Source organism: Sphaerodactylus townsendi, linkage group LG17 (genome assembly GCF_021028975.2).
Source record: "Sphaerodactylus townsendi isolate TG3544 linkage group LG17, MPM_Stown_v2.3, whole genome shotgun sequence".
NCBI lineage: Eukaryota > Metazoa > Chordata > Lepidosauria > Squamata > Sphaerodactylidae > Sphaerodactylus > Sphaerodactylus townsendi.
The window spans coordinates 21,604,817-21,629,537 of NC_059441.1; the positions used below are offsets into that span (position 1 = coordinate 21,604,817).

At 49.2% G+C, this 24,721-nt stretch overlaps 1 protein-coding gene across 5 annotated transcripts in view; it reads left to right on the forward strand.

Annotated features, from left to right (window-relative positions):
• Positions 1-24,721, forward strand: part of AKAP13 (A-kinase anchoring protein 13) — a 137,119-nt gene that overhangs the window by 31,396 nt on the left and 81,002 nt on the right. Inside the window, exon 1 of one of the 5 annotated variants that reach the window (XM_048481671.1) lies at positions 19,377-19,833. The exons of 3 other annotated variants lie outside the window; for them this stretch is intronic. In XM_048481671.1, the coding sequence (XP_048337628.1) occupies positions 19,633-19,833 (201 nt within the window). In that variant the 5' untranslated portion in view covers positions 19,377-19,632. Of the gene's footprint in view, positions 1-19,376; positions 19,834-24,721 lie in introns of those variants that run through there. One more of the 5 variants, XM_048481672.1, reaches the window with a different exon arrangement.

A 24,721-nucleotide genomic window follows, 5' to 3' on the forward strand; every position in this document is an offset into this window, starting at 1 on the left:
CACTAAACATCCCCAGCTCCCTAAGTCTCTCCTTGTAGTAGGGTATGGATTCCAGACCTTTGACCATTTTGGCTGCCCTCCTCTGGACCCGTTCCAGCTGGTCAATATCCTTCTTGAATTGTGGTGAGTGACCGGTGAAGCCATCGTTGTGTTTCCTGTTGACGTGCACGTAGAGACAGGCAAGAGATGTGCCATCCATGCTGGTTATGTCGGTCCACTAGCAGTGGATTGTTCTAGAAATCTGCACAAAATTGGATCTCATTTGAGGGTCTCTTGGTCCACCTAAGGGTCCTGCTCAGTGGGTTAATTACCTCTGCTATATAGGGCCAAACGAGCACTATGAACTGGGGTCAGCAGCAAACAGGGAGACCATGAAAAACTGTCAGCATTGTCTGCTTTCAACTTGCAGTCTTGTTGCTGTTCAATTCCAGCCTGGTGGGAGTTTCTGAGCTATCTTGAGGGGCACTCCCTTGGCTGATGTGCACTTTCCCTTCCAGATTAAAACTTCACTCTTACATCTGTAAAGGTTTGTTTCTATCGAACTGTAAAAAACAATAATAATGCTGTCAGAAGAGCCCACTCAGTGAGCTTCTGTATCCGTTGCTGATCTTGGTTCTTCTCCAACTTGGAAAGAGATGGCTACAGGGTAATGAAGCACAAAGAGCTGCAACAGGCAGCTTCAACTGAAGGGAGGATCATACAGTGTTGCCATCACACCTTATGCAGAAACCCCTCAAAACTGCATGCAAGATAATTCAAGGTTGACAACTCCAGAGTGGGAAGTTATGCAGAGACACAACAGGCACCCTCTTCTTCTTAGGCTGCTCTGATTTCGTAGGAAAATTTATTGTAGCGGGTTTTTGCCTCCTCGTGGCACACTTGCTGCTGTTTCATGATATGCCAGCGTGCCCCAGCTGGCGTTTTTGGTCATCTGTTTGATTGTTGTGTGGCTTTGTGTATGCTCAAGGCAGTGATCTGAACCGGGTTAAATGAAATGTAAATACTTGCGTGCACAACATGACAGCCCCTGGCCCTAACTTTCCGAACATGCAAACATTGGTGTCCCCCATTCCCTTTCCTCTGTATGCAACTGTAAAGAGTCTGGATTGTTTCTGAAATTTGAGAACGCCAAACGGTGGGTGACTGGAGCAGAGATTTCATCCAAACGCAAGGGGAGGACGCAGCCGCCGCTTTTCCTTGGGAATGCTGTTTCTTGCCGCAGCTGTTTACAGCATAAAATCTGAGGCCAGCCAAATCCCAGAAAGAGGAGGGGAAGGAATTGCTGTTGGTAACTATAATCGGTCGAGGCCTGGGAGAAGCAGAAGCAGATGGTCTCGAAAGCAAGACAGGCATCATCAGTGTGAAAGGCTGGGCTTCTTGGTGTGCTTGTGGAGAAACTCTTTGAAACTGGCTTGGGGTGGCTAATTAAGACCTCCTTACCGTTGAGCAAGTTCCACTGTGCTCCAGCAAAGCTTCTTCGATATTGAATGAAGGAAGAAGAGTTGGATTTATATCCCCCTGTCAGACCTCAGATATGGAAACAACGGACATTGTAGATTTGGGTGCTGTGTGGTTTCTGGGCTGTATGGCCGTGTTCTAGCAGCATTCTCTCCTGACGTTTTGCCTGCATCTGTGGCTGGCATCTTGCCATACAGGCAAAACATCGGGAGAGAATGCTGCTAGAACACGGCCATACAGCCCGGAAACCACACAGCACCCAAGTGATTCCGGCCGTGAAAGCCTTCGACAATAAATTGTAGATTTGTTCTAAAGTCTTTATTTCAGAACGTAGGTAACATATTAGAAAGAGGAATCTGGCGATTCCCACACAAACCCACTACCTATATTCCATTGCCCCCTCCAACAGATTCAAACACCCCCAACTCCCTTCTACAAACTACAAAGCATTTACTACAAAGCACTGTGAGCCTGGGAACAGTTCACACCTTCCTTTGATTAGATCTGTATCCGGGATACCCTAGGACCCCAAGGGGAAGACGCTGGACTTTCACCCCACATCAAAGGATGGTAAACTGCCTCCCGCCCCCCCCCCCCCGCCTTACCTGCCATTTGGCACTGACAGGCTCAGTCCTGACATTCTGCTCCCTTTAAGACCTCCCCCCCCCCATGGTCAGGGTAATCCCGGTGGAAAGTTTTTACTAAACGGGGGGCTTGCACATGTCCACCCATTCATTGTGCCCGGCTGGGAAATGGGTCCAGGCAATCAGGTACTGCAGGCGGTTGCGATGCACTCTAGAGTCCAGGTTCGCTTCCACTTTGTGGTGAGGCTCCCCCCGCACACGAACTGGAGCGGGTGCCTCCACCCGGGATGCCACTCGTCGGGGGGGGGCACCTTCATGAGGAGGCTGCAATGAAAAACAGGGTGTATGGATCTCAGATTCTTAGGCAACTGTAGCTCGGCAGTCACATGGTTAATCACCCTAAGCACAGGAAAAGATCCAATATATTTCTGCCCCAGCTTCCTACATCCCTGCAACCCCCTCAAGTTCCTGGTAGACAAATACGTCAAATCCCCCACTGCGAAAGTGATGGGGCACCATTTCTTATCAGCTTGCCGCTTGTCCCCCTGTTTAGCTTTCTCCACCAGCCCCTGTTGCACCTCCCCCAGGAACGGAAAGGGCTTAGCCGACTGGCTTGAAACAACCTCGAAGGGGTTTTTTCCCCGTGCTACTGTGCACTGCGTTGTTCTATGCAAACTCGGCGAAGGGGAGCAAATCCGCCCAATTGTCTTGGTGGTAATTAATGTATCACCGCAAATATTGTTCCAGGGTAGTGTTCGTGCATTCACTTTCTCCATCTGTTGCTGCGTGGTAGGCTGAGGAAAGGGCTTGCTCCGTGCCTAGCAGTTTGAGGAAATGGTGCCAGAACTGCGAAATGAACTGACTGCCTATGTCTGAAATTACTTTGTCAGGGGCGGCGTGGAGCCTATAATTGTGAGTCACAAACATTTGGGCCAGTTTCCCGCTGTAAGGAATTCCATAGAAGCAGAAATAAAAGGCTTTTTGGGTGTAAAAGTCCGTTTATTAAGACATCTTAGAAAGCTCACATACACGTAGTGGCAGGAATGGCACTTCCCGCCAGAAGCACAGGTTATAACACCATTCACCCCATCCCCCCTTCCTGCTTCCCATGGGAACGGAGTCTTCATCTCCCGCGCAAAGATAAAGTCTCCGCCGATGAATCTGGCCCATCGCCCGGGCTGTGGAATGCACTCAAGGTTACTTCACCATCAACACCATTGAATCCTTTACACTCTGCCTCCCTTAAAGAAGACCCCTCCCCCCCAGGTTTGTGCGGAAAGGCGCGGTGGAAAGCAGAAATAAGGGTGGGGGCTTCAATATTTTCGGAATAAACCCATTGATTATACCCAGAGGAATATCCCACCCAAGAGACTAAATATTGCAAGCGTTTGCGATTAAAGCGAGAGTCCAGGATAGCGTCAATTTCGTAGTGTTTGTGACCATCAATAATAGTCGGTGGGGGCCTCTCCGGCGGGTCGTGCCAGGCATCGGAAGCGGGAGCCTCCTTGAGCAAGCTGGAATGGAAGACAGGATGAATGTTACTAAGAGAGTTAGGCAAATCTAAGCGGGCAGTGACATCATTAATCACTTTAGTAATCTGAAAAGGTCCCACAAATCTTTTGCCAAGTTTGGAAAATTTATGCACGTCTCTGAGATTTTTTGTAGATAAATACACCCAAGAGCCCACACGCAGAGGAAAATCCGAGCGGTGTTTATCCGCTTGCAGTTTTTGGGAGTCCTTCGCTTGTTGTAAGGCGGTCTGGACCGTTTTCCATCCCTCGGCTAGGGATGAAATCCATTGTTGAAACTCTGGAGGGTCCAAAGCTGTCGCGGGTAGTTGTGGCAAGGGCGGGAAGGAGCGACCAGACACAATTTCAAAGGGGGTTTTCTTTGTACTGCTATGGACCGCATTGTTATAGGCATACTCCGCAAACGGAATAAGCTCGCACCAATTGTCTTGGTGGTAGTTGGTGTAACAACGTAAATACTGCTCTAGGGTTCTGTTCGTTCTCTCCGTCTCTCCGTCACTTTGAACGTGGTAGGGGGCGGCGACGGCCGGGGCGGCCCCCAACAACCCCAAAAACGCCTTCCAGAACTTTGAGATGAATTGGGGGGCCGCGGTCGGAGACCACCTTAACGGGGGCGGAATGGAGACGGTAAACATGTTGAATGAACAGCCGTGCCAACTTAGGAGCGGAGGGGATGGAAGCACATGGAATAAAATGGGCTTGTTTAGAAAATAAGTCTACCACCACCCACAAAACCGTGTTGCCATGACTTTCGGGCAAATCTGTAATAAAATCCATGGAGATGACCTCCCAGGGGCGGGAGGCCACCGGGAGCGGTTTCAATAGCCCATGGGGCTTTCCCGGGAGGATTTTGGCTTCTGCACAAACCGAGCAGCCCTTAATGTATGCCTCAATGTCCTTGCGCATTGCGCGCCACCAGAACTGCCGGCGGGCCAAATGCAGAGTTTTCAGAAAGCCAAAATGTCCAGCCGAGCGGGCATCGTGGCAAGCTTCAAGAACCTGCTTGCGGAGGGGGGGGAGGCACGTACCAACATTCCCCCCTCCGCCAAACTCCATTCTCCAAACGCAATTGGGAGTCACTTTCTTCCGCTGGAGGCTCGTGTAGCCCCGCCTCTTCGAGTTCCCGCAGGAAAGGAGAGACGAGACTAGGAATGGAGGGTGGAGGAGGAGTGGACGTTTGAGATCGGGTGACAGCCAATCCCAACTGGGAGGGAGAAAGAACAGTGCGTGGAATGTCTCGTAAGGCAGCTCCACCCCCCTCCCCGGGTAGGCGCGAGAGCGCGTCAGCCAGTTTATTAGTTTTCCCGGGGAAAAAATGGACTGTAAAAGAGAAACGAGAAAAGAAATCGGCCCAACGAAGTTGTTTCGCGGACATCTTGAGGGGGGTGGACAAAGCTGCCAGGTTTTTATGATCCGACCAAACCTGAAAGGGGTGTTTGGCCCCCTCCAGCCAGTGGCGCCAAGTGGAGAGTGCTACTTTGATGGCCGCAGTCTCTTTGTCTCCTACAGTCCAGTTGAGTTCAGCACCAGAGAATTTCTTAGACAAATAAGCACACGGAACCAGCCTACCATCTTTATTTTTCTGCAACAGGGCTGCCCCAAGTGCTTTGTCCGAGGCATCCACGTGAACCACAAACGGGAGATCTGGGTCAGGGTGCTTTAGGATAGGTTCGGTGGTAAACGCAGACTTTAAGAGTTGAAAGGCTGTTTGACACTCCTCAGACCAGGAAAGGGGGGCCCCGGGCTTGGCGGACAGTGGATCTTTATTCTTAGTGCGTAAGAGGTCTGTGAGAGGGAGAGTCAGTTCAGCGAATTGGGGTATAAAGTCACGGTAAAAATTAGCAAAACCAAGAAAAGATTGGAGCTCTTTGCGGTTGGTGGGGGTAGGCCATTGGAGGACTGCATCAATTTTAGCAGGATCCATTTTCAAGCCCTCGGGCGAGATCCGGTAACCCAAATAGTCAATGGAGGTCTGGTGAAAACAGCATTTGGAGAGTTTGGCAAAGAGAGAATTGTCGAGCAAGCGTTTCAATACCTCTCGGACCAATGTTTCATGCTCTTCTATGGTTTGTGAGTAAATTAAAACGTCATCTAAGTATACCACAACTCCCTTGTACAATAAATCATGGAGAACTTCGTTGATAAGGGCCATAAAAGCCCCGGGGGCCCCACTTAACCCGAATGGCATTATCAAGTATTCAAACTGTCCAAACTTTGTGTTAAACGCAGTCAAGTGTTCATAGCCTTCAGCAATTCTGACTCTGTAGTAAGCTTCTCTCAAGTCCAATTTAGTAAAAATACGTCCTTTGCCGAGTGCATCTAAAAGGTCCTTGATCAAAGGCAAAGGATATTTATTGGACAGGGAGACCGCATTGAGACCTCGATAATCTGTGCAAAGCCGTAAAGACCCATCTTTCTTTTTTACAAACAAAACGGGAGCAGCGTGTGTGTGTTTGGTAGCTCGCCGTATGAACCCGCGAGCAAGGTTCTTGTCCAAGAAGGCACGAAGTTCCTTCTCCTCATTGGGACTCATGCGGTAGATTCTACCTTTGGGTAGTTGCGCCCCTGGTTGTATAACAATTTTGCAGTCAGTGTCTCTGTGGGGTGGCAACTGATCGCATTCTTGCTCCTGAAAAACTCTGGCTAGATCATGATACGCAGGTGGGATGCCAATAGAAGCGGGAGCAATCGCTGAAGAAGCCAGGGAGGGGTGTGTGTCAGGAGAAGTTGGGTTTTCCCCCCAATTCATGTGTTCACCGCAGGGAGGGTCAGTGAATTCTAAGATCCGTTCTTTCCAAATGAACTTTGGTTCATGTAACAATAACCAAGGCATGCCCAAAACTATGGAGTGTTTGGCCACTTGCGCCAAAATAAAACTAATTTTCTCCCAATGGTCGGCGCAACGGAGGAGAACCGGTTGTGTTTTGAACTGGGCCGGTCCTTCGCTCCCGAGGGGGCTGCCGTCCATTTGGGTGAATGGTATGGGCTTAGCCAGGGGAATTCGGTCCAGACCTAGCTCCTCTGCCACCTGGGGCCGCATTAAGCAGTGGGAGCAGCCAGAATCCACAAGAGCCGAGGCTATAATGCGAGTGTGTTTAGCGGGGTTGGCCAGAAACGCTTGGACAGTAATGGGAGCGCTGCCTTCACTCACCGCGTCAGGAGTCGGGCCCATGTCCATGGGGGCTGAAGAAAGGCAAACAGCTGCTTCCCCCTCCTCTGGGTCGCCTTCGATGACCGCTTTAGACGAGCCCGTCGGAGGCGGCCCTGATCTGCGTGGTGGCTTGGCAGATGGAGTGCGCGGAGCTGGAGCGGTTGGTTTTTGTTTCTTGGGACAGTTGGCGGCTAGATGACCTGGCCCTCCGCAGTAAAGACACAATCCCAGTCGGCGACGGCGTTCAGAGGTGGTTTCGGTAGGGGCGGCTGGGCTTGGCTTGGTGGACACAGTGGTGGGTTTTGGGCGTGGGCGGCCTCCGGCACGAGCGTATTCCAAACGAGACGCCACCTGGGACCCCAACTGGATCCAATCTGCAATAGTACGAGGAACCCGAATTAAAAACACCGTTTCACGCAGCTTGCCGTCCACAGCATCCGAGAAGTATTCGCATTTCATGCGTTCAGGCCACTCAGGAGGAAGTCGAGCAGCCGCCGCACGAAATTCACGGGCAAATTCTGCAAACGGGCGGTTGCCTTGTTGGATAGTTTTGATGGTGCGGATAGCTTCATTCTCGGCGCCTGGATCCTGGAAGCGCGCTCTTAAGGCTTGGAGGAATGCGGGCACCGTGCGAGAGTCTTCATCTTGCAAATCCAAAAGAGTCACGAACCAGTCGGCTGCTGCCCCATCCAGGACTGAGCCGATGTCCCGTATTTTCTCGCGCTCAGACCGGTATAAATCATCATAGTCTTCCAAGTGGGCATTGAGTTGCAAAATGAAGTAGGGAAGTTTGGAAGCGGTCCCATCAAAACGGGCTGGTATCGGGGGCCGATAGTAGCCCCGTTCAACGGCTCTTGGCGCCTGCTGGGGCGGTGGTTGCGCGGGTTGAGCAGGTTGGGCAGGCAGCTGTTGTATGTTGGGGGCCGGAATCGGGGGCGCTGGCGGTGCCGCTGGCGTTTGGGTGGCAGGACCCAGGTACGTGGCCCCCCTGGCACCGGCGTGATCCGTAACAGCATAGACTCCAACTTGGGGCTTCCTGGTCTGCTGCCGCCTTAGCTCCCTCTCCAACGCAGCCAGCTCCCTCTCCTTGCGGGTCAATGCATCCTGGTGCGCATGCAGAGCAGCTTTTTCTCGTTCCAATTTAGCCAGTTCGTCCCGTTTAAGGGCTTCAGTAAGCTCACTTTGCGTGCGCAGGGCTTGAACGCTTTCGCGTTGCCGTTGTAAATCCAGTCTGGAGTGTTCCAGGACTTTATCATGGACTGACAGATTCTGGGCATATTGTCGTTGGAGCGCATCTTTGGCACGGTCCAACTCGAGCTGGACTTCTTTGCGTTGCCGTTCCCGGTCCCTCTGCAGGTTTTCGCGCTCTTGCTGCAACTGTGCCCGTTCCTCCTCCCATAGCTGACGTTCACGGGTCCATGCTTCTTGGGCATCTCGCAGTCGCCCCACTTCCTCATCCCAGGTCTCCTTCGATGGGAGAGGGAACAGATCCGGCTGGGAGTGCAGGCTTTCTTCGGACTCTTCGTCGTCTGGAAGCGAGACATCGGAGACACCGTAGCCACCAGTGGCTCCCCGGGGCACCTCAGGTGCGGTCGCTGGCCCGGGATCAGGGGGGTCCGATTGGAAGACGGTACGGATACCCCTCCCAATCCCAGGTTTAGTCCCAGTATCCTTCGGACGGGCCCCAGTGCTGTGCCACGGTGGTTCTTTGGGAGCATCACCAAAATACGAGTCCAGGAATCGTTCAATGGATTCCTGGGTTGCCGCATGAAAGGTGGTCAAGCCCGTCTCCTCCATGACAGGTTGCATCTGAGGTTTGTAATCCACACGAAAACGGGTAGAGATCCGATCCACAGGCGCTCGATCCATAGACAGCGCCCCAAACGACTCATGGAAGTCCCCATGGTCGTCGTCACGTCCCTCGTTCCAACGGAGTAAAGGAAGACTCGTGCTGATACGAGGACGGGAAAGAGCCACCAGCGAGGCCCGTTCTCCTGCCGGTTCCTCCAGATCCAGAAGGGAAAGGTCGGAGCCCTCTTTGGGGGCTACCGCACCTTCCGCAGTAACATTCAACCTCTCCATCGCAAGACAAGAGGTCCACTGCACAGGAATATAGATGAATTAGGATTCCTGCCACAATGTAAGGAATTCCATAGAAGCAGAAATAAAAGGCTTTTTGGGTGTAAAAGTCCGTTTATTAAGACATCTTAGAAAGCTCACATACACGTAGTGGCAGGAATGGCACTTCCCGCCAGAAGCACAGGTTATAACACCATTCACCCCATCCCCCCTTCCTGCTTCCCATGGGAACGGAGTCTTCATCTCCCGCGCAAAGATAAAGTCTCCGCCGATGAATCTGGCCCATCGCCCGGGCTGTGGAATGCACTCAAGGTTACTTCACCATCAACACCATTGAATCCTTTACACCCGCTGTCGGGAGTGAGGTGCACAGAATAAAATGAGCCTGTTTCGAAAACAAGTCCACAACCATCCAAATCACAGACTTCCCTGTGCTGGATGGGAGGTCAGTGATGAAATCCACGGAGATCACTTTCCAGGGGGCGGAAGGCACCAGGAGGGGCTGGAGGAGGTCAGGCACCTTCCCCTGCGCCCGCTTGGCAGTCGCACACGTGGGGCACCCTTTCACATGCACCTCCACATCCCCCCACAAAGTTCGCCACCAGAATTGCCTGCGGGCCAAATGCAATGTTTTCACAAACCCAAAGCGCCCCGCTGATTTAACGCCGTGGGTCCCCTGCAACGCAAGGAGGCGTGCACTTGGGGGCACATAAAGCCGATCCCCCTTCCACCAGAACTCGCCCCTTTTCTCCAGCAGGTCACGGCCCTCCTTGGGGGGTTACCGGGAGGGCTCCCGCCTCCCTCAAGGCCCCCTCCAGGGATGCGGGCACGGCAGGGGGGGTGATGCCCGACTGCAGTTAGACACCACCAAGCCCAGTTGGGAAGGGGAGAACACAGTCCCGAATGGAACAGGAGCCACCAGAAAGGGGTCAGGCAAGTGAGACAGGGCATCAGCCAAACAATTGGACTTCCCCGGGAAGAAATGCAGCGAGAAGTTGAAACAGGGAAAAAATCAGCCCAATGGAGCTGCTTGGAGGAGAGCTTCCCTGGCGTGGAGCACCGCTAGATTCCTATGGTCAGTCCACACCTCAAAGGGGAGGGCAGTGCCCTCCAACCAATGGTGCCAGTCCAGCCAGGCTCGCTTAATCGCCCCAGTGTCTTTATTCCCTACCGTCCAATGCAGCTCCACCCCTGAGAACTTGTGGGAGAAGTAGGCGCAGGGGTGCAACTTCCCATCATCCCCCGCTGAAGTACAGCCGCACCCATAGTTTTGTCCGAGACATCAACATGCACAACAAAGGGCTTGGAGGGGTCGCTGTGGTGCAAGATAGGTTCGGACCTAAAGGCATGTTTAAGCGCCTGGAAAGCCTCCCGATCCTCGAGGGACCACAAGAGCGGGGCCAACGGCTTTGTGGCCGCCGCCCCTTATCTTTGGTGCGCAACAGGTCGGTGAGGGGGAGGGTCAGCCAGGCAAAGTCAGGGATGAAGTCCCGGTAAAAATTGGCAAAGCCAAGGAACAATTGCACCTGCCTTTGCGTGCAGGGCTCCTGCCACTGGAGCACATCCCGTACCTTCCTCGGATCCATCTCCAACCCCTGGCTGGAAATGCAGTACCCTAAAAAGTCAAGCTTGTCCTTGTGGAATGCACACTTAGAGAGCTTCACAAACAAGTCATTGTCCAGCAGCTGTTGTAGGACAGTCCTGACGGTGGCCACATGCTCAGCCTCCGTTTGGGAGTAAATCAGGACATCATTCAAATACACCACCACCCCTTTGAACAAAAAGTTCTGAAGCACCTTGTTAATAAAGCTCTGGAACACCCCAGGAGCCCCGGATAATCCAAATGGGAGAATGCGGTAAGCAAACTGGCCCATCCTTGCATTAAAAGCCGTTAAATGTTCCATGCCCTTGGTGATCCGCACCCGGTAGTAAGCCTCCCTCAAGTCCAATTTGGTGTAGATCTTGTCCTGCCCCAAACAGCTCAACATCTCCTTGATCAGCGGCAGCAGGTATTTATTACACGCGGAGACTGCATTCAGCCCCTGCTAGTCAGTGCGCAACCGTAGGGAGCCATCCTTCTTCTTCACAAACAGCATCAGGGCTGTAAAGTCACTGGTAACCCAGTTTTATAAAGCCCCGCTTTAAATTTTTGTCTAAAAACTCCTGAAGCGCTTGAGCTTTGGAGGAACTTATGGGGTAGAGACAACTTTTGGGGAGTTTGGCACCTGTCAACAGCTCAATTTTACAATCCGATTTGCAACGGCAGCTTGTCACACTCCCCCTTCTCAAACACTCACCAGAGGTCCTGATAAGGGAGGGGGATGGCCAGAGAGCCACCTGCCAACTCGCGCAGCCCCTCTTCCTCCACCGGAGGGTTGATGGGTCCAGCTAGGTGATCCCCACAAGGGGGGGGTGTCAATGAACTGAAGCGAGTTGGTGGACCAGGTGATGTCAGGGTCATGCTCACAGTGCCAGGGCACCCCATAATACCAGGGCATATTTAGCCACCGCTCCAATGATGAAGCCCTGTCGCTCCCAGTGCCCCCCGCAGCAGAGTAAAACGGGCTCAGTCTTGTGCATGGCCGGGGCGCCACCCAACACCCCACCGTCCATTTGTTCGAATTGGATGGGATGGTGCAGAGGGATCTGCTTCAGCCCCAACTGGTGAACGAGCACTGAAAATCTCCTTTAGCTTCCCCCCCCACACACACACACAACAAACACCCTGTGAGGTGGGTGGGGCTGAGAGAGCTCCGAAGAATTGTGACTAGCCCAAGGTCACCCAGTTGGCATGTGCTGGAGTGCACAAGCTAATCTGGTCCCCCACATAAGATGCAGAGCGGGGAATCAATCCCGGTTCTCTAGATTAGAGTGCACCTGCTCTTAACTATTACAGCACGCTGGCTTTCTAGGAGGCATCACCCCACAAATATGCAGGGTCTACCCACTATTTTTCTACCCTTTTTCGAAGGAGTTCAGGGCAGTGTATATCACTTTTCTCATGATAACCCTCTGAGGTAGGTTGAGATGTGAATGTGCAAATGGCCCATGGCTACCCTTAAGCTCCACACTGGAATGGGAATTCAGACTTGGGTCTCCCAGATTGCAGTCTTTTGCACTCCACCCACTATACTATGCATTGAGACCTCTGCTCCTATATATCTGCTGCAGAAATCATAGAATAATGGAATCATAGAGTTGGAAGAGACCACAAGGGCCATCAAGTCCAACCCCCTGCAATCCCGTACCCTGCAATCCAGATTTCCAAGTTGTTTGGGGCACCCAGAATTCCCCCACTCCCAAAAATCCTTGGTGGTTGGTCCATCGAACTATGGGATGAAAAATCATGGTTGCTGCGACTTTTTATTTTTTAAAAAAAAGAATTTTAATGTGTGGAGGTCTCCACGAAAAAAAGAAGAGAGGAGGAGGGAGGAGGAGGAGAGAGGAGGAGGAGGAGGGAGCTGGGATTTATATCCCCCCCTTTCTCCCCTATAGCACACTCAAAGGTGCTTACAATCTCCTTGCCCTTCCCCCCTCACAACAAACACCCTGTGAGGTGAGTGGGGCTGAGAGAGCTCCGAAAAGCTGTGACTAGCCCAAGGTCACCCAGCTGGCGTGTGTTGGAGTGCACAGGCTAATCTGAATTCCTCAAATGAGCCTCCACAACTCAAGCGGCAGAAAAGGGCCCTACTTCAAAATGTGTAAAAAGGCATTTTGAACCATAAGTTAAAAATACAAAATTACGTGACCCAGCAATAGAATGCTGCATTGGTTAGACCTCACCTGGAATATTGTGTGCGGTTCTGGGCACCGCAATTCAAGAAGGATATTGACAAGCTGGAACGGGTCCAGAGGAGGGCAACCAAAATGGTCAACTAAAAGGTCTGGAATCCATGCCCTATGAGGAGAGACTTAGGAAGCTGGGTATGTTTAGTTTGGTGAAGAGAAGGTTAAGAGGTGACATGATAGCCATGTTTAGATATTCGAAGGGATGTCCTATTGGTGAGGGAGCAAGCCACCTTGAGTCTCCTTTCTGCTGCTCGACACAGGACACAGAGTAATGGGTTCAAGGTGAAGGAAGAGATTTCATCTAAACATCAGGAAAAAACTCCTGACAATAAGGGCTGTTCTGACAGTGGAATGCGCTACCTTGCAGTGTGATGGAGTCTCCTTCTTTGGAGGTTTTTAAAGAGAGGCTGAATGGCTGTCGGTCAGGAGTGCTTTGATTGTGTGTTCCTTCATTGCAGGAGGTTGGACTTGATAGCCCTTGGGGGTCTCTTCCAACTCTATGCTGAATTTTAATATGGTGACTAAAGGATTTTGTACTTCCATTTAACTTAAAACATTAAGTTAAAAACTCTCAGTCTTTGGTTTCCTGGGCAGTTTTGTGCTGTATCTTCCCCCTCCCCCCTCCAGCTGTGATTCATATTTCCACTAGACAATTGGTTTGTCCTCTTTTTGATCTGGCATTATTCTTTTTAACCACATCAACACATTCTCTTTGATTCCAAAACATCTTTTTATCAGTGGTCCATTCGGCACAGTCTTTAAAACGCTTGCAAAATGTTTTGCAAACATTTTGAAAATGATTGTTTTCCTGTTTTTGTTCCGCACTGTGCCAAACCAACAGGTTCTGACAATGTTTCAGTTTATGTAAAATATTTTGGCTTCTCTGCATAGAAAACACTTCCCTATCCCCCCCCCCCCTTTCTTAATATGCATGCACAGATTCGAAGCCATGAAGATTTTTCAAAGTGGTGCCGATTTTCCGGCACTCTGATTGGCTTTTGGATCTCAAGGTGGTTGCTGTGAGGATAAAATTAAAGCAAATATTTCATAGGACAGTAGTAGGAGCACTGCATCTCCATATCTCCAGAGGATCTGTTATTCTCATCAGCTCGATGCCAGCACGGCCACTGGCCAATTCGCCACTACAAGGCTGGCAGGGGTCGATGGGAATTGTGTAGTCCCCATAACATCTGAGTGCCAAAGGTTCGCCACCACAGGTAATAGAGGGGAGGGAGTTTGGATTTATACCCCCCATCTTTCTCTGTGGGTGAGAGAGATTCAAGGTGGCTGCAAGTCTCCTTCCTTTTCCTCCACAAACAGCATCTTGGTGAGGTAGGTGGGCTGAGAGAGAGTTGGGAGAGAGAACCAGACTGTAGCCCAAGGCCACCCAGCAGGAATGTGGTGGGGAGGCGAAACACATCTGGTCTACCAGGATAAGCTCCTGCCACTCAGGTGGAGGGAGTAGGGAATCAAACCTGGTTTCTCCAGATTAGAATCTACCTGCTTTTTAACCACTACACCACCTCTGGCTCTCTCACACACACCAAACTAGTACATGCTGGGAAAAAGTCTTTTTCTTTATGTGAGAGCCGGTGCCACATTTCTCTCTTCATCCTCATTCTTGAAGTTGCCATAACTCTTTCCAGGAGCAAATGGTAGGAGAACTTCACTTGCAAATTTGATGCTTTTGCAGGGTTCTAGATTTCCCCTGCCTTTTGCATCGAAGGCAGTGAGTAATTAGATGTCTGTCATGAGATGCATCTGATATATGTGGGGGTGCATGCAGGGAATTCACACAGTAACACTGTAGTTCTAGAAACCCCCACCACCACCCATCTTCACAGTTTGGTAATTGGCTAAGATATAACTTCATATTGAAAGGAGAAGCGAGTGATTGACAGTTTCACATTTGACCGCCTGATTCAGCTGTGTTGAGTAATGCCAGAAGACCACTGTTATTATATAAAGGTTAGGAATTGCCCAGGGCTCTGGAGAGAAAGGAACATGAAGTTAAAGTCATTACCCTCCCCTCACCCAGCATTTAGGCTTTTGAGAATCTTTTATAACCCAAGGCAAAACCACAAGACATTCTGAATTATATTGCTTTGGGGTAATTTCCCTGTCTCCTGGTTAAGAACTAACTGGAGGAGCCTCTATCTAATCTATCCCTCCCTCCCTCCCTCCCTCCCTCCCCACCCACCCACCCACCCACCCACCCACTGGATTAAAGTACATAAGAACATGAGAAAGAGCCTATTGGATCAGACCAGAGTCCATCTACTCTGCTACTTGCAGTGGCCCACCAGATGCCTTTGGGAGCTCACATGCCAGATGTGAAAGCAATGGCCTGCTGCTGCTGCTGCTGCTCCCGAGCACCTGGTCTGCTAAGCCAATTGGCCATGCTGGCAGGGGCTGATGGGAATTGTAGTCCACAATATCTGGAGTGCCAAAGGTTCGCCACCACGCGGCTAGATGGTCCCAATCTCCAAGATTCATAGAAGCTCACTTGGTGTGTCACAGGAGGAAATGGGTGCTGAGATGTTCCTGCCATCACGCAAACATTGATAGCAAGAAATCCACTGATCACTCTGTAATCTTTCCTGAGTGGCTCTGTAAAGAGCCATCGAAACCTTCAATTGCACCATATCAATACCATGAGTCTGTGCCCTGAGGCAACTGGATCAAGCGTGACCTCAGTCTGAGAAATCTGGTCATGTGGATTCTCTGACATCATATGGAGACGGGTGGCCTGCATGACCCATCCATGTTGGAAAGCTGGATGCTCCTGCAGAAGGCAGAAATGTGTCAAATTGATTTGGTGCTAGCATCTTGTGAACTTGGGAGGAATGCTCTTTTCTGGAAACACGGAACAATATTATCTGAGGACGATCTTACATGTCTGAGAGATCTGAGGGAATCAGAGGCTTTTAAAGAGAGGCTGGATGGCCATCTGTCTGGAGTGCTTTGACTGTGTGTTCCTGTGTTGCAGGGGGTTGGACTTGATGGCCCTTAGGGTCTCTTCCAATTCTATAATTCTATGCAAAGTCCTATGTGAAAATCTGCTGCCAAAATGCATCTAGTTTCCTGCTGTAGATGAGGTTCCTTGTCTCTGTTCCCAGTTTAGTGTCCCAAATGAGCTGATGCCGCGCTTCAGAGGGATGGTGGTTCAGATGGTGAAGTTTAGTGCTGGTGGAAAGTGCCGTCATTTGCAGGCAGTTTTCCACTGCCTGCCTCCATGCAGGCTGAGAGAGTCCTGAGAGAACTGTGACTGGCCTAAGGTCACCCAGTATTTTCATGTATGAGTAAATACCAAACCGCCTCCCCAGATTAGAGTCCCACTGCTCCTAATTGCCACACCACGCTGGCTCTCAAAGTTTAGTACCATGGGCGAAAGATGGAAACTGTGCTGTGCTGATCGGTCTTGCAGATAACATGCAATGCAACTTCTCCTCTGATGTCATCTCCCATTTGAACTTCTTTCCTTATCTTAAAGGAAACTTTAATCAGATCGTGTTTCCACTTGCCTTTCCATTGGCTTTTTTAAGGTGCCGCTGAGCCTGTTTATCTCCCCATCTTTTTCACAATCCCTGCTGCGGACGTCTTTCTACAGTTGTGTCTCCATCTGTGTGCACAAATTGAACATTGCTGTCTGTTGTCCTGTTCGTTGAGTATATTCTCTCATTTCTGCTGCTCCTTTTCATCTTGAATAATCTATTTTCTTCGTTGTTTCTGACTTGTTATGTCTTCCACCTCTTTTTTTGTGTGCCTGGCTTTCTAATTCCATAATCTTAGCCTCATTGCATTGCTTATTAGGCATTTTGCATTGTCTACTGTTTGTTGTTTATATTTTGTAACTTGCCTGGAGTCTTGGCAACAAAAATGGGCAATAAATGAACAATGTAAATAAATTGTGTTTATCACCATAATATATACCAAGCTTATCAAAAAGCAGTGATATGGGACATATTGAGGATTTTAAATGGGACTGCATTTGTAGAGATTACACCTTAATGTGACGGTGTGTTATTTTTAAGAGAATTGTGCACTTGGGTGGTGGGGTAAAGAACACCTTGAGGGTTTAGCACCTTTTTCTGTTGCAGGATGTTAAAAAGTCACTCTAATTCAGTTTGATCCAGAAAAAAGCTAAGATGTGGAGAGTACATATTGGCTAGTGCTCTTGGAATCCCCTTGTGACAGTGTGGTATAATGGTTAAGAGCAGATGGATTCTAATCTGGAGAACTGGGTTTGATTTCCCTACTCCTCCACCTGAGTGGCAGAGGCTTATCTGGTGAACCAGATGTGTTTCCGCACTCCTAGATTGCTGCTGGGTAACCTTGGGCTAGTTACAGTTCTCTGAACTCTCTCAGCCCCACCCACCTCACAAGGTGTCTGTTGTGGGGGAGAGGGAGGGAAAGGAGCTTGAGTCTCCTTACAGGAGAGAAAGGTGGGGTATAAATCCAAACTCCTCCTCCTCCTCCTCCCTCCTCTTCTTCTTCTTCTCTCTCTTTCTTCTTCTTCTCTCTCTTCTCTCTTCTCTCTTCTTCTTCTCTTCTCTCTCTTCTTCTTCTTCTTCTTCTTCTCTTCTCTCTTCTTCTTCTATGTACCTTCTCCCAATTTCCAAGAGTAGTTTTATTCCTTCATTAAGATGTTAGTAGTTTGGAAGGGTGACTGAAGTGGAGGATTTATCTATTGCTATCCCAAAGAATGATGGGAGAAGCAGAATGGATCACAGTACCGAGTTCTAGCACCTCTGGATAATTCATGTCATGAAACCATCAGCCACACTGCAGAAGAAACCTTAGTTTAAACAATTGCCCTTTCACCTGCTGATGTGTAGAAAGTGCAATGTCACAGCTGACTCGCGGTTGACTCTCTTGCGAGTTTCAAGGTCAGAGTCATTCACAGGAGCTGCCATTGTTTCGTCTCTATGTAGCAATTGTGGATTTCTGTGGTGACCACCCCTCCAAGCAGAGGTGGGATCCAGCATTCCCTACAGGTTCCCTGTAGAGTAGGTTACTACTATTTGTGCCGAGGCTACTAATTGGTGATTTTAAGGTGATTTTTTGGTTCAAGTTAATGCCCTCCCCAGCAGTAGCACACAGAACTTGAAGCAGTTTAGCAGGAGGCACCGGCGCGGCGTGGCAGCTCCGCGCCTGCGGTATTCAAGCTTCCCTGCCCAAGGACCGCGCAGTGGTTGCCTGCCAGCCCCACCCAGGAATGTGCCTCACTGAATGCCCAGTTACACAGCCTCCGCTGCGGCTCCCACCCAGTCCCATTGGCGCTACACCACAGTTTGAATCCCACCACCATGGGAACCTGTTACTAAAATTTTTGGATCCCACCACTGCCTCCAAGCACCAACAGAAACCAACCTGCTCAGCTTCCGAGATGTGGAGCCTTTCCAACAGAAGCCGCAAACCCTGGTTTTGAGAAACAAAACCAGAATATGTTTTCTGAATGGAAGCCAAGCCTGCTTATTTGTTCCTGCTACGAATTTTTAATTACACCTGCCCCACTCTAGGGACAAGTTTTTTTCTTTCATAATACTTGAAAACAGAAGTAAGGTAAACTGTCAAGAGTTCTTCTCCCCACCAGGTAGTTGGGAGCAGCGCAGTTAATGAATTTTTTTTTTAAAAAATGTTCAACTGTAGTGGAAGCAGAAACCATAGGGTGGCCTGTATTCTGGCTAGGCTGATGTGGGAATATTACAGGCAATTGCCTCTCCAGTGGATTATCCCCTGCCAGCATGATGCTGGCAGGGGATGATGAGAACTGTAGTCCATAACATCTGGAGGGCCACATGTTTGACACCTATGGAATAAGCTGTTGAGGAGGAAAAGGGTCCACGCTTGCTGACAGGCATGGGTGTGTGTGTGTGAAGAATAGGTCTTTTAAACCCCTGTTGTTTAGTCCAAACCTAGTGGAGTATCACTTCCAGATTTCTTCATTTAGCAAGTGGTTCAGTTCCATTTCAGTGCCTGGCACATTTTTGCTGATTGTCGCATTGCTTTCTTTCTAATGCTTCACAAGAATTCATGGCTTTCTTGTCTCTGTTTGCATGTTGGGGAAATTGAGTCTCAAAAATCTCCCTTTCTCAATTGGGTGGCAGTGATGATGGGCCAGGGATAGTTTGGGAGGCTTGCGACAGCCCCTCCTTGTCTGCAATTTTTCTAAATCTGCTCTCCTGCCTTTCACCCCCTCTCTCTGCGAGTGGAAGCCTGCATCCGTCGGTCTCCAGAGAGGTGAATCACATTCCTAGCATGACAGTCAAGCCTTGTGCTCTCACAGAACATCAGGGCAGTCCTCTCTGTGAGCAAACCGTGATGCCTCCTAGCCAGGAAGCAGTGGTTTTCTTTTTAACTGTCCACCTCCCCTTTCCTTTCTGCCGCCATTTGAATCTTGACTTTGGCTTATTAGCAGGATTGATGCTGTTTAATTGTCCCAAGAACCTCTTAAGAAGGATGTTGTAGCTTATTTTGCTTACAAATCTAATATTTTTCAAACCGTGGTCTTCTTCCCCCAATTTCTATTCGGTTTGTAGCAATATTTTCTTTGGATTTTGTTGTCCCACAACTTTGGAACTGGACCATCATCCTTTCTTATAAGTGGGAGCTTCCATCTGGGGTTGTTATAAAAGTTCCTGCCTGACACATTCATTTTCTGTCTGTTTCCTGAGTTCCTCCCTCCGACATACACACCCTTCTTTCCTGGTTGTGAAGCCGCCTCTGCCATTTGAAAAAACGGACCAAGGAAACTTTTTTTTCGCAGTGGCGAAAAGTGAGAAGGAAGACCCAGCATAGCTTTTTCTTTTTTTTAAGAGGGGGAAAGTCTCCTGCTTTCTAGCCAATCCTTCTTTTTCATGCGTATCCATCCTGTGAGCTGTAATCAAGTCTTCCACACAAATAACTCTGTGTTCCAAGACAACTTTTTTTTTAATCAGCCAGTCACAGTTATGAGGGTTTTTTCTTCTTCTTCCTGTTGAGAGCTGGCTGGACAAATCTGATTTAGAGAGTGCTTAGTCTAGACACAGGGGAATCCTCTATGAACGCAGCCACGGAGCTCCTCTCTTTTGGTCCTGGCTTTACACCTCTTTGGTCCCATTTTATCAACTCTGGAGTTAATGGTTGGCTTAGTTTCCCACTGTCTTCCTTTTCGGGCAAAATGTACGAGCGGCATAAGAGACGGTACAGCCTGTGTGATATTTCAAGGGTGGACCGGGCAGTCGATGTTGTGTTGCTAAAGGTAAGGTGTCAGTTTGTTGCCCTTTCCTGCGCCTCTAACCCAGCTCCCGGGACAGGAATATGCGCCAGGCAATGTGCCTGTCTTTGCTTTTCTGTTTAGCTTGATGTTGGGAGGGATGAATTTTCCCGTTTCCAAGTGCATGTGTTTTTCTGGCAAATGTCTGAGCGGGTTGTGGCATTGATTGTAGGCATTTTCCCCTCAAATGTGCCCTGCTGAGTTAACAGTTAAGTATGCACAGGATTCTGCCTTCAGAGAAGTTGCTAGTGAATTTCTCTCAAAAGCTGAAGTAGCTCCCTGAAGAGGGTGTTGGATGCAGATTAATAACTGCAGTGCAGCTAAAAACAAAGTTCATGCTAGTGGACAAAACCGGCACTCCCATTTCTAAGCAAAAATCTTGACAATTGGTGTGTTTGTAACTTCTGTAACCAACTTTCTTATTCTTGCTATATCCACCCTCCCCTCTATATTTTGCGAAGAAAACTTGACACAGCTATACTTTGGTTTGTTGCATTCTCGCAAATGTCTCCTTTGCACGTTGTCCCAGGCATATCTCTTTTATTAGCTTCCTGATCCAAGAACTGAAAACAAACTTTTGGGTGCAGTAGTAGTGGTCTTCAGCCTCCTCCTTTCTGTGAATTTGACCCCCTTTCCCTTTCCGCTCCTCTCCCAAATCCTCCCTGAAGTGCTGTGCTTCACCCTCTGTGCCATGACAAACTTAAATCTTCAATTTCCAGGTTTTTTTCTTCGCCATTCCCCCTCCATCTATATCCTCCTGGCCTGGTTTGGGGGTCTTGCAGGAAGGATCCACAGATCTAGAAAATGCTTTCAAATACCTTGTCTCTCCCATTCCCCTATAATTAAGCATCATAAACCGAACAACCCTTCCAGAGTTGTGTTTAATGGGTCCCTTTCATTGCTGTTTATTTTTTTCCTCTTATTGGGATCAGGATTTAGTGTAAGCAGGGTGTGGAGGCAGGAGCCGCAAATATCTCTCTTTTGACTAATTTGTTCTTAAAGTATTCCCTCCCCCCTCTTCGAAAATCTAAAATTAGCAACCATCCCGCCAAGCAGCAAGGTGGTAGTCTGGGAATGTTTTGTCACTAAAAGAGCTTTATTTTCCTGGCAGAGGAAATTGGCTGGAGGAAGGGAGCCAATGTTGACTTGTGAATGGCAGCCTGCTTTGAGCCTTTTTAACCTGGGAAGGAAGGACTTCTCTGGAACAGAGGCCAAGAGGGTTTTGCAACACAGTTCTTGGGCCTTGCTTGATGCAGGTTTAAACTCACTTGTTTCATTTTGTTAATTGTTATGGTGGTAGTTGAAGGGATTGACTCGAAAAATATTCTTGATTTGAGATATAATGAATTGTAGGCTTGGTGCCTTCCATCTGAGGGACGCAAGAGTAAAGGGAGTTAGAGCCCTTGTTTAATTTTGGAAACATGACTCACGAAGAAGTTTTGGCAGAAATTGCTAAAATCTTTGAAGCTATAATGGTTGATCAAATCATTGGCAGTCCTGGGGCTAAAAACATACTTTTAAAAGGATGAATTTATCAAGTTCAGCTTCGCTTTCAGCACTGTATCTTACCGTTTTTCTTCCATCTTCTAGAATGGTGTCAATATTTCTAATTCTCAGTGTGGCTGCTTGTGTGGATACTTAAATCAGGAGATTGAGGCCATGTGTAGACAAGACAGACTTTTCTACAAACTAAGAAAAGCTGAAGGTTTGCATGGAAATCTGAAACATACACTCCCGCAATTGAAAGAAGCACTGCCTATAATTTCAGTGGCAGTTACATCAACATTGTCATCCTTGGTTTCGGTTAATAAAAGGTGGAGGAGGAACCAGGGCCCTTTGTTTGGTCTCTTTGAGGGAGGACACATCAGAGTCAGGCCTGGGAGCAATTACTGGTTGACTTGATACCATGTGACTTGCATGACTCACCCAGATCCAGCTGCTTGCTACTGTTTAACAGCAGCTATACCAGGGGTAGGGAACCTGCGGCTCTCCAGATGTTCAGGAACTACAATTCCCATCAGCCTCTGTCAGCATGGCCAATTGGCCATGCTGGTAGGGGCTGATGGGAATTGTAGTTCCTGAACATCTGGAGAGCCGCAGGTTCCCTACCCCTGAGCTATACGGTATACCCCACAAAAGCTAGTGTGGTGAAGTGGTTAGAGTATTGGATTAAGGTCTGGAGAACCCAGGTTTGAATCCCCATGGAGTCTTTGGAGTTTTTTAAGGAGAGGCTGGATGACCATCTGTCAGGAGTGCTTTGATTGGGTGTTCCTGCACTGCAAGGGGTTGATGGCCTTTGAGGTCTTTTCCCACTCTATGGTTCTATGATCCTGCATTGGAAGAAGGCAATGAGCACATGAAGGTAGGTTAGCTGGTGGGTTGGAAGGAGAGAAGGAGATAGGAAAAGCCAAGAGGCTGTAGGGCCTTTCAGGGAAAGGAACGAACAGTAAACGAAGGGCATGTGAGAAGCAGGAGTGCCAGATCCCTACGGACCACTGGCCAGGGATGGGAGTAGGCTGTCAGATCCAGGTTGGGAAACTCCTGGAGATTGGGGGGATGGAGACTTGCTCAGGATCCACTGCCCTGTACTTTCTCTGTGTACCGCTGACTGATCCCTTTGGTAAACTTAGCCAATCTCCAGGTGGTGGCTGCGGTTCTCCTGCTACTACGACTGATCTCCAGGCAACAGAGATCCGTTCCCCTGGAGAAAATGGTCACTTTGGCAGGCGGACTCTGAGGCTTTATTGAAGTCTGTTCCCTTCCAAACTCTGCACTCCTCAAGCTCCATCACTAAAATCACCAAATATTTCCTGGCCCAGAGCTGGCAGGCCTAAGCTTAAGGTCACCCAGTGAATGTCTTGGCTAGCAGAGATCTGAACTTGATGTAGTGGCATAGTGGTTAAGAGCAGATGCACTCTAATCTGGAGAACCGGGTTTGATTCCCCACTCTGCCACTTGAGCTGTGGAGGCTTATCTGGTGAACCAGATTAGCTTGTGGCTAGTCACAGTTCTTTGGAGCTCTCTCAGCCCCACCCACTTCACAGGGTGTTTGTTGTCACCAGATCCTTGCCCAGCATTCTGATCCACTGGCCAGTCACTTTCTTCTGTGTGTCTTTGACTGATCCCTTTGGGGAATGTTTTTTATACTCTGCATTCCTTTAAAAGAGCACAGCCAAAAGAGTCTTGCGAATAACAAAGTCTCAGGTTGCCAACTCCAGCTTGGGAGATTGATAGGCAGTACCTGGGCAGTAGGACCGTTAGCTCTGGGTGAGAAAATACCTGGAGATTTTGAGATGAAGTCTTGGGAGGACATAGTTTGTGGAGGAACCTCAGCAGGGTAGTGCCACATAGTCCACTCTCCAGGGGAACAGACTTCTGCAGCTTAGAGATGAGCTGTATTTCCAGGGAGTCTCCAGGTCTCACCTGGAGGCTGGTATTCCTTGTGAGAAGCCTCACATGTGCCCTTTGGTTTATGTGCAACTTGTATGCTGTCACTGTTTATGTACTAAAGCTTTCCATAAATTGGACATAAATTGGTTGGACAAGGGAAAACAAGAGTGTTGTCATGGTCAAGAGCGGTGGACTGTAATCTGGAGAAACAGGTTTGTTTCCCCGCTCCTCCACATGCAGCCTGCTGGGTGACCTTGGGCTAGTCCCAGTTCTTCAGTACTCTCTCAGCCTCCACCTACCTCACAAGGTGTCTGTTGTGGTGAGGGGGAGGGAAGGTGATTTAAGATGCTTTGAGATTCGTTGCAGTTGAGAAAAGCAGACTATAAAAGCCAACCTTTCTTCTGGTTTCTGTGGTCCAATGAACTAGCCTGGGCCATCCATCTACAGTTGTGGTTCCCAGCCTTGGGCTAGGCACTGTTCTCTCCAAACTCTCTCAGGCCCACCTACCCCACACGGTATCTGTTGCAGGGAACATAAGGTAATTGCAAGTCACTTTGAGATTTTTTTAAGGTAGAGGAAATGGGGTCTAAAAACCTACTCTTCTTCAGGTGGGTACATGTTGCCTAATGCCATTTCAGGGGCATTGCCCAACATTACCCTGGAATATACTGACCACAGCTCCCTTGCTAGATTTGCAGATCATAAGAACATAAGAACTAGCCTGCTGGATCAGACCAGAGTCCATCTAGTCCAGCACTCTGCTACTCGCAGTGGCCCACCAGGTGCCTTTGGGGGCTCACATGCAGGATGTGAAAGCAATGTGTTCCTTTTAATACGCATTATCTGTCCAACATTACCCTGGATTTTACTGGCTGCAGCATTAGATTTTGTAGATTGGTTTCTTTGTTCCTTTTTAACCCGCATTATCTGTCTTAAAAAATTCTCACCACGATGACTGCGTGTCTTGGAAAGTCCTGTCTGAAACTCCCTTCAGTTGCTTTCTCAGGGAGTGGTGAAAAGCAAAGCATGCAATCCCCCCCTCTGCAAAGCAGTTCTGAAGGCAAGTAACCTTCTATCTTTTTGAAAATGGCAGCATGAAACCGGCAGGCACCTTGTCCTGCTTTAGCAGCCGAGAGACTGGTTGAGCCAGCTGTTGGTGGGTTCTGCTAATAAAGGGAGGGAGAGTGCTGAGCTCTTAGAAATAAATTTTCCGCTTCTTCGAAGGGTGTGCTGGAAAGGCGCCGGTGGAGATTGGGGTTGGTGTGTGCGTGTACGATTCTTAATTCCATAATTACCCCTGTAATTTTGTCAGGCCGGAGTAGTTTTCTCTCTGGCTGGCAACGCGCTTGGTTGCAAGGAGACGGAGTGGAAACTGTAATCTGCCCTACGAGCTTTTTGTTCAGTGTGCAATCCTTTGAGAGCTAAACAGGCATTACTGGTGGCATTGACGCCATGGTGGAGCTTCTCAGGGGCTCCCGTGCAA